An 18,280-nucleotide genomic window follows, 5' to 3' on the forward strand; every position below is an offset into this window, starting at 1 on the left:
CTTAAGGGCAGCCCAAGACGTAACCATACTCCTGGTGGAGTGAGCCCTTGTACCCGAAGGGACTGGCATTCCCAGAGCCCGGTAGGCATGGGAAATAACCTCAACCAGCCAATGCGACAGCCGCTGTTTGGAAAGCGGTAGTCCCTGCTTCGCCGCCCCATAACAGGCAACAAGTTGAGTGTGTTCCCTCCTCAACGACTGCGTACGGGCCAGATAAGCTCTCAAAGCCCTGACTGGGCACAGAGTGAGCAACTTGTCGCGCTCTGCCTGTGAGGCAGCAGACGGCTGGAATTGGGTCAGCTCCAGAACCTGGTTGATAGACTGCTGACTTAGAACCTTAGGCAGGAAGGCTGGATTAGGCCAAAGTGACACGCCAGTGCCCCCTGCCTGCCACCTCAGGCAGTCTTCGCTGACGGAGAGGGCGCACAGCTCCCCGACGCGCCTGGCCGAACAAAGAGCCAGGAGAAAGCTAGTTTTCAGAGACAAAGATCGCAGATCTGCATCTAAAATGGGTTCATACGGGCCTTCAGTAAGTGACATTAAAACAGTGGGCAAATCCCAGTTTGGTGCCCGCAAAGTGCGAACTGGACGCAACCAGCGGGCCCCTTTCAAAAACTGACCAATCAGTGGATGCCTACCCAAGATGCTCTGTCACAAGACTGGCCGACAGGCTTGTTGTACGCTTTTCCTCCATCCCCTCTTGTACCTCAGGTCCTGCGGAGGATCAGGGAGGGCCAACACACAGTTCTGCCGGTTGCTCCACGGTGGCCGGCGAGGCCTTGGTTCCCAGACCTTCTCCGGCTCCTGCAGGGTCAGCCATGGCAGATCTGCATCTAAAATGGGCTCATACAGCCAGAGCCTGGAGAGCTGAGAGAATCTGAAGCGACTCCGTGCCATTACCCTCGGTCACGGCAGCTGGAGCCGAGCGCTTAGCAGGTCCAGGGACCTCCACCTGATCATGCCTGGAAGGGGACTCATGTTGCCGTTTACGCTTGTGCGTATGCTTACGGCCATGCCTATGAGAGTGGGATGGTCGGTCGGGTGAGCGCCGCCTGTCCCGTCCACGCACGTGGCCACATGCCTGGTCAGCCCGGCGGAGCCGTTCCTCCCTAGGAAGGTCACAGGCTGCGCTGCAGGGGCTGTCTACATCCTCCAGGAGGTGGGCGGCCCCAAGGCAAGCGGGACACTCTCTATGCCCATCACTGGGGGCCATCGTGGCCCTACAGACTCTGCAGTAGTGTGCCGCCATAGCCTACCACAGAAAAACACAATGCAATACAATACAATAAGGCACTTACCTTGGCCGTACAACGCACTGGGTCTGCAAGCAGCAGCCCGTAAAGAGATACAGCAGTGGTGTAAGACAGTACACGGGTGGCCTGAAGCAGCGTGCGGACATGCTTAGCAGGCTCACACTGGCCCAGCTAGCTGCGGACAGCAGTGACGGGGTACACAACAGATACACAAAGAAGGCGGCCACCAGTGCGCGAACGCACGCGCCGACGTACACCAGTGGACAACTGGAGAAAAGACACACAGCAGCCCGCACCTCGTGCAAGACTGCACCTAGCAGACACAAACAGCTAAACTTACCTTTTGCAAGTAGCCTAGCACACAGTAACATTAGCGCCTAAGCGGCCGAGCACATACGCGCTGATCAGGCCCACACAGATTCCGGCTGCCAGAGCAGTAAACAGAAATAATAACGGTGGCCCACGCCGGTGCGCGACCGCACCCAGCAGGCTCACACCAAGCCCAACTAGCCACGAACAGCCAGATAAGGTACACAGTAGTTAACAAAAAACAACCCGGAAACCTGGCACACACAAAAGGGAAAATAACACCAAAACGGTGGCCCGCAGCAGTGCGCGAACGCAGGCAGCAGGCTCACACTAGCCCCTCCGCCGTGCGGTATGGGGTGAACTCAGGAAAGGCGTCAACAAGTTAAACAAAGTTAAACAAAGTTAATGAAGTTTCCTGAAAAAAAACACAGGTTACTGCCACATGCAGACTAACAAACAAAGTCAAGCAAGAAAGCAGTGAAAGTAAGTACTCACGTATCACAGGTCTCAGATGAGGCGATCAAGGTGAGACTGAACCGGGAGCAATCTCCGCTATTTACAAGCTTGAGTCGTTCTGCTTCCGGAGGTCATGGGCATGACTTTGTTGACATATGGTCTCGGTGATAGGCAGAACGAAGGTGATCATTCCTTTTTTAGACCGTAGTGACGGTCAGAGTGAGGTCGAAACAGATCCAGTTCACTCAGTACTTCAGATCATCCATGTTTGATTCTGCGCTTGTTAGCTTGAAATTATATTTTTTATGGCTGACCAATCAGACCCAAACAGGAACTCCAATCAGAGGTGGGTGGAACCTGAAAACAGGAAAGGCAGAAGCACACAGACAGACAACCTTATAACACTAGGGCCGTAACATCCACCAACCTATCTGATGGTGTATTATTACATTACATTACATTACATTACATTTGGCTGACGCTTTTTTAACCAAAGCGACTAACAACATGGTAAACAGTAAGTTTTATAACAATTCTCACAATTTTAGGACAGTTTAAAAAAAACACATTAGAGTAACAGTAAGAATAAGTGCGTCGGTGAGTGCTGTATTTTAACAGTTACTTGTCAGTTTAACGGCTGGTGAGTGCTAGGATCAGTAAGACTTGTTGTAAGTGTTGCTATGAGAGTAGATGTTCTCTAAAGAGCTGGGTCTTCAGGAGTTTTTTGAAAGTGGAAAAGGATGTCCCTGCCCTTGTAGGAACTGGCAGTGTGTTCCACCAACGAGGAACAACAGATGAGAAAAGTTTGGATTGGCTTGAGCGTACCGGTGGTAGAGCTAGACGTCGTTCGTCAGAGGAGCGCAGCGGTCTGGAGGTAGTGTAAGTCTGTATGAGGGCATTCAAGTAGGTGGGAGCAGAACCGGAGACTACTTTGTAGGCAAGCGTTAGAGACTTGAATTTGATACGGGCCGCCATAGGTAGCCAGTGTAGCTGGATGAGCAGCGGGGTAACATGTGCCCTTTTGGGTTGGTTGTAGACCAGGCGTGCCGCCGCGTTCTGGATCATCTGAAGTGGTTTCACTGCGCAGGCTGGGAGACCTGTCAGGAGGGCATTGCAGTAGTCGAGTCGTGAGATGACTATTGCCTGAACCAGAAGTTGGGTAGCATCTTGAGTCAAGTAAGTCCTGATTTTCCGTATGTTGTAGAGTGCGAAACGGCATGACCGGGCGACTGAGGCAACATGTTTCCTTTTTATTATGAAATGCATCTCATTCACTACAAATAATACATTATGTAGTGATTATTGAAAGCATAAACTGAAAAGGGGAAAAAATGTGTCTGTGCAATTTTAATTGATAATGGCTACACTACCATGACAGAGAATCACTATCTTTATTCGGCCTCTAGCTGTATGAGCGTTAGTGTCGATTCCTAATGGCAATGGATAAGGAAAGAAAAGCCATGCTCTTAGCCCCCACTGTATTTTAACTGTATGTTAAAATACGAGAATTTGATTGAAATCAAAGTTGTCGTGCAAGTCAGACACTGACCTTGACTAAAATGAGTCTGCTGTCTGTTGATATGACACTCGCAATGCATTTCTGTTGCCGTTCTCCACAGCTGGGTACTGTGTGTAAGCATGTTCAGAGATGTTTCCTTTTCATTGTTTCCATCTCTACAAGTTCCACCATACCTGCCAACCCTCCTGTTTTTTTTTCCGGGTTTCTCACAAACATTTTTCCCGCGGTCTTTCCGTTTTAATATTTTCCTGTAAAATATCCCGTATTTCAATACTCTCCTAACATTGGCCCTACCACCGGACCTGTCAGTCTCTGTACTGTTGTCCTGTTGCTACCCCAGGAAAACAGATGTATGTTTTCAAAGCATTGTTTTGCTTGCTTGAAGGTGAAATTAAAGTGATATTGACCTATTTAAGATAACGGCATGCTTGTTGTCAGAGCACGATTTGATGCCAATCTGTAAGCAAAGTCACGTTAGACCTAGCTTCACATATGGTTTAGTTAGTGCAACAGTTTTGTAGTCTGAATTCTTGCTGTTATCAGAGTGATAACAGAAAGACAAATGTTGATTTTTTGCCCGTGTTTTGGGATGAGAAACCCGGGAAATCTCCCTTATTTTCAATTCTTGATCAAAGTCAAAGTCAAAGTCAGCTTTATTGTCAATTTCTTCACATGTTCCAGACATACAAAGAGATCGAAATTACGTTTCTCACTATCCCACGGTGAAGACAAGACATATTTTACCAATTTAAGTCCACAGACAAACATAACATTCAAGTAAAACAAAAAAGTAAGTAAATAAGTAAATAAGAGGGCACATATAATAATGAAAAAAATAAGAGCAGCAAAATTTGGTTGAAATTGTGCATAGACAGTCAATAATGTTTTTGATTCAACATCAATGAATAATTGATGTTGACAGCTATGAAGTTCCACACTTTGGATACGAGTGATTGTATGAACAAATTCCGCACCGTGTGTACGCACTGTTGATAAATGAGGGCCCAGGCATTCTGATTGGAGTTTAGGAGGAATGGGTTGGAATTCAGCAATCTTTGAATGAAAGCTGATTTAAGATAAAGAAAGCACGCAATTTTCATCTTGGTCTTTTGCATCATAGAGTGACCACTCATCTTGGTCTGCTGCATCATAGAGTGACCTGTTAGCCTACTGACTGAGCTATATTCCTATCTGTGGTTTTGAAGAAAATATTCATTCTGATTCTATATTCCGATAATGTTCTATATTATACCAGCTATGCCTTTTACAAATATGTTTCTAATGGAAAAGTGGTGTTTAATTAATGCAGCAACAGACCACGAATGTTCGCCTCTGTTTAAGGCAAACTGAAATGTTTCAAATCGATTGCGAACGTTCGCCTATGTTTGCTACTTTGAACGTACCCACTTGTCGTCTTTAAGCCTCGATTGCTAGGTAACTGAACTATATACAAAGCTGGCATAATATATTTTTTTGGGCTTTTTTATGCCTTTAATGCAACAGGATAGTGGAGAGTGACAGGAAATAAGTGGGAGAGAGAGTCGGGGTGGGATCCGGAAAGGACCACGGGGCGGGAATCGAACCCAGGTCGCCGGCGTACCGTGCAGGTGCCCCAGCCAGGTGCACCACAGCTGGGGCCAGCTGGCATAATATCTTGACCAAAGATTCTAGATTGGGGGGCTGCAAAATTTACTACAAATAGTTAAGAAAGGTCTTATAAGCGTATTAGTCATCCACCTCTTTGTCTTACACTTACAACTTTTAACAAATATGCTTGTAAGTAACTTAAAAGGCTGCTTATTAACACTTACAAGCTGCATGTTAACAGTTAGTTAATGTTATTAAAGGAACACGCCACCCAATGTCAGTAGTAATATATGTTCTTACCTTAACTTTCACGAGTTGAGTCATACCTCTCGCGTGTCGGTACGTGCACTCAAACGCTCTGGTGTGCGGCGCGAATGTGTTAGCATGTTGCTATGCTAGCGGGCTCAGACGTAGAAGTAATCAAAAACATCCACGTTTTTCCCGACTTAAATACAGTTACACGAGTAGTTGATTAAAATGTCTACGATCAAACAACATGAAACGTGGCAATTTACCAAGCGAATAAACAGGAGAACTACAATGTGTAGTGCAATAGCACTTGGGAGTACTTCGACCTAGCGTAGTAATATTAATTAACACCTAATTGTAGATCCTATCCACCACAGAGTTTAGAATCATGCTTGATCGACCCCTCAGCCTCCCCTCTGAGCGAGAGAGAGGCGCACACACACTAGAGATGCGCTGATGGGCTATTATTTCAACCATAACTGCATAGCAAAACTTATCATCCATCCGCCATCCATCAGCACCAACGTTTTTTGACCAATTTTCAAAACCGCACCCGCCCACCATCCGCTGGTTGTTTTAATGTAGCCTATGGGTGATGGAGCGCTGCTGACGTGAGGCTAGAAAGCGCTTGCCTGTTCTAGAAAGACTGATCCAATACCGCAAATAAATTAAAAGGCTAAAGTCCTACATTGGCTATGTTGTAGCCTATTCCCAGAATATCAGCAGCAAACTCAGTCTCTGTCTCGCAAAACAGTCTCCAAATAAAATGCACATCGGCATGTTGCCTATTCTGCCAGCTTGTGCAAATATATCATCCAAAATGTTTGAATGCATTGCATTCTCCACATTTTTAGCTAAATTTTCATGTACCACATCAGCATTTTTGTTCAGTGAATCTTTTGTAAATTGCTATTGCGCCAAACATTGTAGTTCTCCTGTTTATTCGCGTGGAAAATCGCCACGTTTCATGTTGTTTGACCGTAGACATTTTAATCAACTACTCGTGTAACTAACTGTATTTAAGTCAGGAAAACGTGGATGTTTTTGATTACTTCTACGTCTGGCTACGTCTGAGCCCGCTAGCATAGCAACATGCTAACACATTCGCGCCGCACACCAGAGTGCACATACCGACATGGGAGAGGTATGACTCAACTCGTGAAAGTTAAGGTAAGAACATATATTACTACTGACATTGGGTGGCGTGTTCCTTTAAAGGATAACAACAGTTAACTAACTGTTAGTAATGAATTGTTAACTGCTTATAATGCATTGTTAATACCTAATAATCACATGTTATTCTAAAACGTTACCATATTTTTTCATATATTTATAAGTCGCAGGACCAGCCAAACTATGAACAAATTGTGACTTGTAGTCCAGGAAATAATATGGTATGTTTAACTAGATGAACAAATACAGAAATAGAACAAAAGGTGGTTCAGCACCACCAAATGAGAAATAATATTAACAAATCAGTTACAACTGTACTTTGTGTATATTACATATATTGTATATTTGGTACACTATTGAAAAGTTTTCATCATTCATAGTGAATTAATAGTCATTATTCTAGCAAATTTCACAATTTCACTTTTACTCATGATGCATGGCTAGCTTACTCATTAAAATGAATATGAAAAAGTCTATTCATGGTATAGATAGTCATCTGAGTATTATAATACCAGAGAATGTGGAGATGAACTCAAGTAGCAAATCCACACAGTACATTAAATTTAGCGCTGAGTTACTGGGACAATCATTTACTCCTCACTGTGCCCACACACTGTTTCTAGGATGTCCTTGATGAGGAGCAGCAAGTGATGTTTGCGGCTCGTGCAGGCCAGCTCAAAAACACAGATGCCTATGATTATGCCAACTACCATACTCTGACTGAGGTTAGCTTCACTTGTCATCAAAATTCACATTTGGTTTATTGCTTTGGAGTAGTTTTTGAATTGTTCACCATGTTTTGAGTAATGAATATGTATATTTCTATAATTTCAGATATACAATTTCATGGACATGCTGGTGGCTGAGAACCCAAACCTTGTTAGCAAAATTGTTATTGGTGAGAGCTATGAGGGACGTCCTCTGAATGTGCTTAAGGTAAATCTCTACCAACATCCAAGATTTCATCAATGTGTAACTGTAAACTGTATTATAAATCTCATTTTCCAACATCATGGATGTGGTAGTCATTTGGGGGCATTCTCCTATGTGCAAGTCAAAAAAAGTGTGTAACTAATCGCTTTTTAGCCTGCGCGAATTCTCCTGTCCACTTAATTCTGTCATTTACGCACGGTGGAGGGAATTACAAGTTTTGGGAGGAGCAACTCCAAAATCTGTCCGTTTCTTATGTATATACAGTAACTCTTGCGCGCATTCTGCCACTGGCTGAAACACCTTTTCAGCTATGCGCTCCCGAGGGTTGTATTAAGGTCCAGCGCCACTAAAAGGTGAAACAGCATGTTGCTCGATGTCAGCAGTTAGGCCTAGTTCTAAATACATGTAGGTTGCACAGAATATTACAAATTAACATTACAGTATCAAATTGGGTGCTGATACGGCTTTTATGTTTTTCCCCATTACAGTGTCACTCGGTGGTAGCCTATATTTCCCGACATTAACTTATCCATGAGGCTACATTGTTAAATAGTGAAAACCTCGTTATTATTGGAGCTTACCGACTGTGCATCTTCAGTTTTAACTTGACATGAAGTCATAATCCCATAGCCTACTTCGTTCGAATCCGACCGTTTCTTTCCAACTTGACCGAAGTCATCCATACATTTGCATGAACGTCTGCACTATTGTCGAGCAGCATAGTTTATATTCTCCTGTCTCTTGATTCGTTTGTGATGGATGCTGGTATTGTTATGCTACTGTAGGCCTATTCGAAACTGCAGGTGTCAGTCCACAGCTTTGTTCGCATAGATAAATTGATATTATGAGATTAGCAGCGGCCATTAAAACTTTCTTTCTCAACAGTGAGTTTTTAAATTATGAACACACCTCAAGCATGTCTTGACACTTTATAAACAAACCTCAAAGCAAAAGTGAATTCAATCAATTAAATTCGTTGTTAGGCTGTGTGATGACACACCATTTTACTGTAGGCCATTCGCTATTCAGTTCACCACTGCTTACATTTTTAAAATCAAAGACTGGTTTGTGTTCTTTCTGGATTTAAATGGCATTCAGAAGGTCAATGAGAAAGTCCATGTTCTACGTTTTCATATCAACTTAAATTAACAAGGTGGTGGATCAGTCTGGTTCTATTTTAAATAAATCACGCCTCTTTCATAAGGCCACATTGATTTCGAACTTGCGTGCTGTGGGTGTATCAGAAGTGAGAATGGGAGAATGCGCGTAACTGAAAAGTGCGTAAAAAAGAGCTTTGGGGAGAATTCGCCGCTAAGTCTAACTCTCATGGCTGATAGATTAAAGTGCTTTCCTCTAAGGTGTATAGTTCCACCTTGTGAACTGAGGCTAAAAGAGATGATGTTACAGCTGATATCTTCATGCAATGATGTGTTGCATTTATCTCTGTTAGTTTAGCACAGGTGGATTCAATCGTCCAGGAATCTGGATTGATACTGGAATACATTCTCGGGAGTGGGTCACACAGGCCAGTGGAACCTGGTTTGCAAAGAAGGTTAAATCTTTATATTCCATTTTTTACAACTGTTTACAACCGTTTACAAATGGTTTCTGAAACTAGGTTACTCAATTCACAAAACTGCTCACAGAAAATGTAAAATACCTCGTCTGCAAAAGGAAGATAGCAAACATAACAATTCACATGGTTAGACTCTTTCAATCACTAACTAGCCAGTCGAATCTTCACTTCACCATTTCAAGTGTAAAGTACAGTATACAAAATAATTTGCTGAGAAAGTGCGCTGCAGACAATTGAAATAGATTTAGTTAACACATGCAAGTGGTAACACTTTCCAAGATCTTATCAACACAGTATTTCAGTATTATATATACACATCACACAATACCTTGCTGAACATAAAAAAGAAAGGTAAATTCATACTATAAACAGTCAAGATGTGATTGTATCCAGGGAAACTTTTGAATATTGTCACAGCAATGGGTTGAAGAGGGTTGGAACAGTATCAAAAGACATTTTACAGTATGATACCAAGCCAAAACAAGAGAGTGGTTAAGAAACACATTTTGTATTGTACAAACGATAAAATCATATCCTTATCACATGATATACATAGAAGAGAGCCTGACTGACAGTGTCCAGTCTCCTATTTGGGTCACAGAAACTCACCAATATCACAACCAGTGTTGTCTTTTTTGAGTGCATAAAGGTATAGTTGAAGAAAAAGCATACAGTACCTGAAATAAAATTTGTTGCAAATTCAGAGGGTATTTTCTCAGCATACAGTACCCTCCAGAATTATTGGCACCTCTGCTAAAGTTGACTAAACATTTATTTTGAGGAAAAGGGAAATCTCATGAAGAAAAAATATTTTTTATAATAAATATTCTTGAATTTCCCCTTGGGGATCAATAAAGTATCTATCTATCTATCTATCTATCTATCTTTAACAAAAACATGTCGCTCACAATTACTGACACCCCTGCTTGTAATACCTTCTTTAGCCTCCCTTTGCCAATAAAACAGCTTGTAATATTCTCATATGACACCCCATGAAGTTGGAATACAAAGCAAGGGATTGAAGACCAGTCATCTTTACAAAATCCTCCCAGATTGTCCAAATTCCTAGGTCCACACTTGTGCATTCTCCTCTTGGACTCACCCCACTATTTTTCTATGGAGTTTAGATCAGGGGCCTCATTTATAAAGCGTTCTTACACACAAGATTTGATCTTAGAGTGTGCGTACGCTCAAATCTATGCCAACGCTCAGATTTATAAAAACCGCCTTTGACGTGGAAAAGTGCTTATCTCCACGTCAGGTTCAAACTTGACGTACAGTACGACCATTTCCTTGTGGTAATGCCGGGGTACTGCAAGTAATCTGAAGTCCAAGTGCGATGCATTTTCAAAATTCCACGACCAACGATCTCACGTCTTTCTTTGCCATATGCATGATCAATATCAGAAGATTTTTAAAGTCGTTTTTGGACGCAGCTTAATGTTTCATGGTTTGGCATAAAACTGCTAATGAGAACTATAGCCCACTTACAACGTATAGCTTACTTATTTTAGAATACTTAAAAAAACACCAAGACCTACGATAGAATAATTGAAACATTCTTACAGGTGATCTAGTATATTTAGTGTTCTCACCAATCTAATATTGACCATAAAATGTCCAATTTCCCTCGGAGAGGAAAAGTACATTTGCGCCAGGGATGTAGTGGTAAAATAAGAGGTGGGTGAACTATGAATTCTGCGATCTCGTTGAGGTGGACTGCGCCATGGTATCGGATTTTTAAAAAAGGCATTCAATAGGTTTGATAATGGTGGAGGTTATTGTACAATATTGGGAATATAGGATAGTATTGGATAATACAGTTTTGAATGTTAAAAGTGAATAAACTCTTTTGAGAGGTGAATAAACTCTAATAAGAGGTGGGTAAACTCTATTTCTGACATTTCAGAGGTGGATAAACTGCGTTTACTCTCGTTTAGCCTCCACTACATCCTAATTTGCGCTCATAGGCCTATTCCCAGCTCCGTAACAGAAAGGTAATATTTGAATGTAAGCTATACAATGTAGGCTATAGATATTTTCTATCATATATAGCCTACACAACCAAGGGACGGAAGTTATTCTCTGAAAGCAGGGCATCTCAATATTCAGCCTAAAGCAAACAGTATAGGACAATGTTTAAGCCATTGGACATTATTGAAAGAAAACGATCGCAAAGATATATATGCAGAATGAATGCATAATGACTGGCGAAACTAGGCTACTTTTACAGCAAAACATAGCCTATCCTAAAAGAAACGTTAAGCCTACATGACATATCACGCTTATAATTTAGTCCTCTGTTTTGTAGGCTAAATCAGCATATTACCCTGGGTCATATTGGAAACGTATAGTAGCACTGTACCATAACGTACAGGATTATGCTGTTGGCCTATAGGTCTTTCCTTAAAGGTAGGCCTTCACAATTTTTTTTTCTACAAAGTAGGCCTAAACATACTAAATGTTGATTATTCACATTACTGCAAACAAAAGGAATGAAAGCGAGCAGAGGACAATGGACATGGATGCATACGATCTCTTTCCAGAAAGCTTTGCTTGGAAAAAACATAATTAGTTAAGCTATTCGAACTGACGCATATAGGCTAGTTAACATCAGATGGCATAGGCTAGGTTTATGTTTTCAATATATAATTTTACATAGGCTACAGCTTTTAGGCCATTGATTTCATTAAAACATATGCTAATGATATTGATGAGGGGGTGTTTACAAGGCGGAGACCTAAAACCATCCGGCTGCGCACAAGTTGACGTTCATTTGTGATTTATAATGGCCACATCTGGAAGGGTGGCGTACGCACGTTTTTTTGTGCGTGCGTTCGTTTTCTCTGAATCACACGTACGATCATTTCAGAAATTATCTAAGATCAAATGAAGGATGGTTTCTGCGCAACACTTTTATAAATGAGGCCCCAGGGGACTGAGATGACAATGGCCGAAGTTTGATTTTGTGTTTAATCAATTTTTTTTTATGATCTGGACATTTGTTTTGGTTCATTGACCTGATGAATGATCCAATCATGACACACTTTTAGTGTCTTGGCAGAGATTGACAGATTTCCTTTGAAAACGTTCCGTTTTTTTCTTGGGGTTCATGATACCATGCACCTTAATTAGGTTCCCAAGGCCTTTTGGAATAAAAACAATATCCTTCCACCATAATGCTCATTGGGCATGGGTATCTTTTCAGTATAGTCATTCTTCTATTTATGCTAAACACACCTAAAGTGTTTCAGGCCAAAGAGCACAAATTTCATTTAATCTAAAAGTAGACAGCACTTCCAGACAAAATCACTGTAACATTCAGTAACTCCTGCCATTTACCTTTGTAATTAAATGACTGGACAGGCTTTTACCTGGCATGCCCTCTAAATAAACTATTAGCAGTAAGGTCACTTGAAGATTATTTGGGAGACTTCCCCAAGGTGAAACCTTTTTCTGTAAGTTTCCAACAATGGGAACACTGTGCATGGGGTCAAGATATTGTCACATTTCCAGTTGATTAAACATTTTTAATCATTGTTTTAACTGTAAATATTGGCATTTTCAACAAAATACCCAGTTTTTACGTAAGGGATAATGTATAGAACGCCGGTCATTACTGGGAAAATAAGTCCCGACAGGGCGAACCGTCGGGACAGCAACCGTCTTGTTCCGCCCTGAAGAGACTTATTTTCACAGTAATGACCGGCGTTCTATACATTATCCCGCTTATTATACGGCTACTTGCCAAAACGAAATAATAAACTCCCCACGATATGACTTTAGCCTACATAACCTAGCCTATTTGTTACCGTTCATCGTGGCATTTGCTGAGAAACAAATAGTTCGCAACAACACACACTGCTGAACTTGAATCAAACATTCTTTAGAACACAGCTGATCAACCGTCTGCTTTCACGTTTGAATGAAGTTCCAGTCCTTGCGTAGTGATATGAAAGACATTAATCAGAAGCACAAAACCCGTTGCCATTGACAGCGGTGATTAAATGCTTTGCCGGTGATTTATGTAGATTTAACATAGGCCCGAACGTTGGGAAGGCCCATTCATGTGAATGGAACTTTCTGCAGCACTCTGAAGAGCCGTGTAATAAAGCTATTAAACTTACAACGTCAAAACACTTTCTTTTTATTTAAATTTAGTGTATTTTCTTGTCTTTCCTATGTTGAAAAATGACTAGGGGATTTAGCCTTTGTGTCATGTTATTTTCATACATGAACTACTTCTGAAAGTTCACAGACACTCTGATTAACTTAAAGAAGTTGAAATCAGATAGGGAAATGATTCTGTTACATTTTGAATATAAGATTTTTCTAGGGGTGCCAATAATTGTGAGCGACATGTTTTTGAGATTTCCCTTTTTCTCAGATAAATTTGCTTTTCTTCTAGGTTGTATTTTTCCTCATGGTTTCCATTGTGAGATTACAATAAAACACCAAAAGATTATTTTTTATACCCGTTTGTAGTCAACTTTACCAAAGTTACCGATAATTTTGGAGGGTACTGTATATATATCAGGGATGGAAATTAGCACCCGCCACCAGCCAAATGCGGGTGAATTTGGTCAACTTATGGCCACTGTGACGGGTAAATAGATATACCACAAATCAGATACGTGCAAATTTTCATAGGCCCCAACAGTTAAAAATAAGAAAGTGTATTGTAGTAGGGATCATGTAATGTTATCAGTAGCCTATAGCCTAAGGGTAAATCGCAGTGATTTGAAGTTATCCAACTAGGCTACCAGTGGGCCACAGTCTCCCTGCAGCATGGGCTTAGCGCTTCACTTTTTGACAGAACCATAGGCACACAAAGTTCACTGTTGTCCAAATTCACACATTCTTTACTGTTGATCCACTTGCGAAGTAGCCTACTCGTCACACAGATATCACATGAAAGAGCCTTTTCTCAGCTTTTAAACGGTGCTAGCTACAGCCGCTATTTGCTGTGATAAATTGTTGAAAAATGACCCATCTCCACACCCATTTGTCTCGGTGGAATATCTCACAAACTGTTCACTCAACACATGACAAACCATATATCAGAATAAACAGCAGACCTTACCAAATGTGGCAAAATCAAAGGGGAAGTTGTAGCTGACTACGCCACCTATGGGAATTGTTACCACTAGGACATCATTGTTACTATTTGGTACCAAAAGTACAGATGCATCATTTACTTAGTCAACAGCAGTTACAACAATGGACAAACAAGCTCCCCTGGTGGAGAAATGGAGGGGATGCCGCGGTATGGCAAGGATGTGGCCCTAAAGAATGGAGATGTCCAATTGACTATAGGATTAATCCCTTTATTAGTGCCGTAGACAGGATTGAAAGCTGACCACTGGCAGCAAGCAGAAAGAGAGAGAAAGGAAATATCTCTTGCACACACCCACACCCACACAACTCACACTGCAATGGGTATGAATAATTTTGTTCTTAACTCTATATGTTTGGTACAGTTTGCCTTCATAATTTGTGAGTTGCTCAATATGTGACTTGTCATATGTACATGGTTACATTTCACTGATCAGATTGTGACAGACTATGGACACGACCCTACTCTTACTGCAATCCTTGACAGCATGGACATCTTCCTTGAAATTGTCACCAATCCAGATGGTTACCATTTCACTCATAACTCTGTAAGTGACCATATTTAATTTGTTACCTCCAGGAATATGATGCATAAATCAGAAGTTTATATTTTGTAGTTAAAATGTAAGCCAACTCCAAGCACTCATGTGTTCAAAGAATCGTATGTGGCGCAAGACCAGAAAACCTAACCCTGGATACCCTACTTGTGTTGGAGTGGACCCCAACCGAAACTGGAATGCAGGTTTTGGAGGTGTGTTATACCTGTTGCTTTGCTTTATTAAGAGACATCTATCTGGTATATCCTGTTTCTCAAGAGACTTTACAAACTGTATTTGCAGAGTGTCCATTTTCTGGAAAGCAGTTTTGATCACACATAAAAGCCAAGATTCACAAGGTGTTTTTAGATTACATCAGATTAGATTTGACTTTATTGTCATTGTGCAGAGTACAAGTACAGACTACAGACAACAAAATGCAGTTTGCATCTAACCAGAAAAGTGCAATGTGGTATAGACAGGTGGTACAGTATAAACCAGGGGTGGGCAAACTTTTTGGCTCAAGGGCTACATTGGGTTTTGAAAATTGGCCGGCGAGCCGTACAACAACCCCCCCCCCCCCAAATATGTTTTTTATAGCCTATCATTTAGTATCAAAAGTATTTGTTTTAAAATATTAATTGCTAAAAAAATACTGCTAATTTGATGTTTTTTAACAAAATGTATAAATTGTGCACTGTCGCTTTAAGAATAATTCATGTTTATTTCTCAATGATCTTCTGCCCGCTCTGCTATGGCTTGTGCTATACCTATGGCTGTAGCCTCTCACAGTTTATAAAAGGTCAGTAGTGGGAACTACTGTTGCCTTCATGATTTATTTTTAAAAGTTTCTTATAAGAAGGAGATATCAATTATCAACAATGACAAGCCAGCTGGAACCTGCCGCTCTCTCTCCATCTTGTGAGCTCAGACGCGTTCCCAATTAAATGGAGTAGCATAACGTTCAAGTTAGATCTGCTACAAAGGAGATAACAAAGAGTAGGCCTACCATCTCTATTTAACATGATGTTTTGACAATGACATTGTAAACATTCTCTAAGGAGAGTGTATCACGATGTTAGGTGCTGGATCTCTACTCCTCCCTGTAGGCGTTGTGCTGATGAGACCAATCACCATAGTGTCCTCTGCAAACTTGACAATGGTGTTAGAGCCATGTACAGGTATGCAGTTGTAGGTGTTAGGGAGGGAGAAAAGGAGAGTGCTCAGCACACAGCCCTGTGGTACGGCAGTGTTCAGGGTGAGGGTTGAGGAGGTGAGTTTATCTGATCTACTGTAACAGACTGCGGTTTGTTGGTTATGAAGTCCAGAATCCAGTTACAGAGGGAGGTATAAATGCCCAGTTCACTGAATTTGGTGATCAGTTTGGAGGGGACTATGGTGTTGAATGCTGAACTGAAGTCAATGAACAGCATTCTCACATAGTTGTTACTATTGTCAAGGTAGGACAGGTCGGAGTGAAGTGCTGTAGAGATGGCATCCTCCGTTCTCCTGTTCTGACGGTAGGCTTTAAATCAGGGGCCATGGTCATCTTATTGGAGGGCCACGTCAGTGTTAAAGAAGAATACAAAAAAGAACGGCTATTTCTGAAAATGCAATGTTTTTTTTCAAATACTACACAAAACTGCAAACAGAAAGTGCAAGTCTTTTTATCTCTTTTTAGACACCTGTGCTAGCAACTTTAGCTTATAAATAAAGTAGTGATAAAATAAATATTAATACAAATTATGAAAACAAACAAAAAGCATAAAAACAATTATGTGTGTGTTTCACACCAAATAAAAATATTTTCCTCTCATAACGTATTTAAACCTGCATGGCAAACTTTAGGTTCCAGGGTTAAGAAAACAACACCATTGGATTTTGACGTAAAAATTTCAAAAGGGTTGGAAGTAGTCAGAGATAAAGTCCTACTGTAAATATAAAAATATTTGAGTATAAAGAAACATTTATGAAGGGGGTAAATTTACCCATCTAATTTGCCACTGGATGGCAAGCACCTCAAATTATACACCTTTCAGTAAATACTGGATGTTGAACATATTTGAGCATGTTTACTTTCTTTTTTGTCATATTACTCATATAACAAATTAACAGGAAAACTGTAGGCCTAAGATGTAAACCAACAATAGTAAACTATTACTAGCCTATAACCACAAACAGTTATCATAGTGACTTTTTAGTTCTTCAGAGCCCTATTTTTACTACCCCTGCTGTCTGTACCACGTCCATTACAGACACTATCATCATGATTACCTCCTCCAGCTATGTTGGGCAGAGAGTCGAAATAAGCATGGCATGCTTAGTGGACACCGTCGTATACACACAAAGACGCACCTCCATTCAGAGACGCATCGTGACTATCACTGTCAATAGTCGATCATAATCTCCAAAAGGCAGATATTCTCCTTCAGAATCAGAATAGGTGAATAACATAGCCTACCCAAGACTTCATCACACGTGAAAGTTTTTTCAACATTTGGTGTCGGCCTATTTCTGCTTCAATTTGTGGAAAATTATGGCCTACATCGCTTCCAGTCATTACAAACATATGCACGTCTTCATGTTTCTTGCGCGTAATACAAGTATTTCCTGAAAACTTTGTGCAGCGAATTTGGGCTTGAATTGAAGCTCTGGGGCCTCACTTATAAAGCGTTCTTACGCACAGATTTGATCTTAGACTGTGCGTACACTCAAATCCATGCCAACAAGTCTTTCTTTGCCATATGCATGATCAATATCAGAAGATTTGTAAAGTCGTTTTTGGACACAGCTTAATGTCTCATGGTTTGGCATAAAACTGCTAATGAGAACTATAGCCCACTTAAGAAAGTGAAAAAACGTATAGCTTACTTATTTCATAATATCTAAAAAAAAAACACCAAGACCTACGATAGAATGATTGAAACATTCTTACAGGTGATCTAGTATATTTAGTGTTCTCACCAATCTAATATTGACCATAAAATGTCCAATCTCGGTGAGGTGGACTGCGCCATGTGGTATCGGATTTTTAAAAAGGCATTCAGAACTTATTTAACTAGATGTACCGCAGAGCGGTACAAAATATGACCGCCGCCCAGTCCAGCACATTTTTATCACGCTGAAAGGCCTACATGATTCTAACTGTCTCACTAAATTGCATTATCCACACTCAATTCTCACTGGTATCTGCTAGACAACAAGTACCAAAACATGATTAGTTCATAGATTTCACATGTAAAATTAATTTTATACAACCCCACCCCCATCTTGCCTGTTCATAATTCTGAGAAATTCTTGAATTGTGTGCGTGTACACGTTTATGTTTATGCGTGTGTGTTTGTGCATGTGCATGCATGCGTACATATGTCTACAGTGGGCATCGCTTTCAAATGGTCACTTCAGTCGCGCATTACGAGGCGTGAAGCTGCGTGAAGCTTTAGTACCACTTTCAGCCACTGTGCGTCGCTCTGCCACTGTACATCGCTCTGCCTGCCGCCCCTTCTGAAAAAGCTTGATTTACCTCGATTTAGGCTACTTGGGTATGGCTTAAGGCTTGACTACACGATGGTAA

General features: G+C 41.1%; 1 protein-coding gene across 1 annotated transcript in view; it reads left to right on the forward strand.

Annotated features, from left to right (window-relative positions):
* Positions 1–18,280, forward strand: part of LOC121724067 (carboxypeptidase A1-like) — a 38,439-nt gene that overhangs the window by 6,436 nt on the left and 13,723 nt on the right. Inside the window, exons 4-8 of the mRNA XM_042110402.1 lie at positions 7,170–7,271; positions 7,381–7,482; positions 8,930–9,031; positions 14,608–14,718; positions 14,828–14,921. Coding sequence (XP_041966336.1) covers positions 7,170–7,271; positions 7,381–7,482; positions 8,930–9,031; positions 14,608–14,718; positions 14,828–14,921 — 511 coding nt within the window. The remainder of the gene's footprint in view (positions 1–7,169; positions 7,272–7,380; positions 7,483–8,929; positions 9,032–14,607; positions 14,719–14,827; positions 14,922–18,280) is intronic.

This window comes from Alosa sapidissima, chromosome 11 (assembly GCF_018492685.1).
Source record: "Alosa sapidissima isolate fAloSap1 chromosome 11, fAloSap1.pri, whole genome shotgun sequence".
NCBI classification, from domain to species: domain Eukaryota; kingdom Metazoa; phylum Chordata; class Actinopteri; order Clupeiformes; family Clupeidae; genus Alosa; species Alosa sapidissima.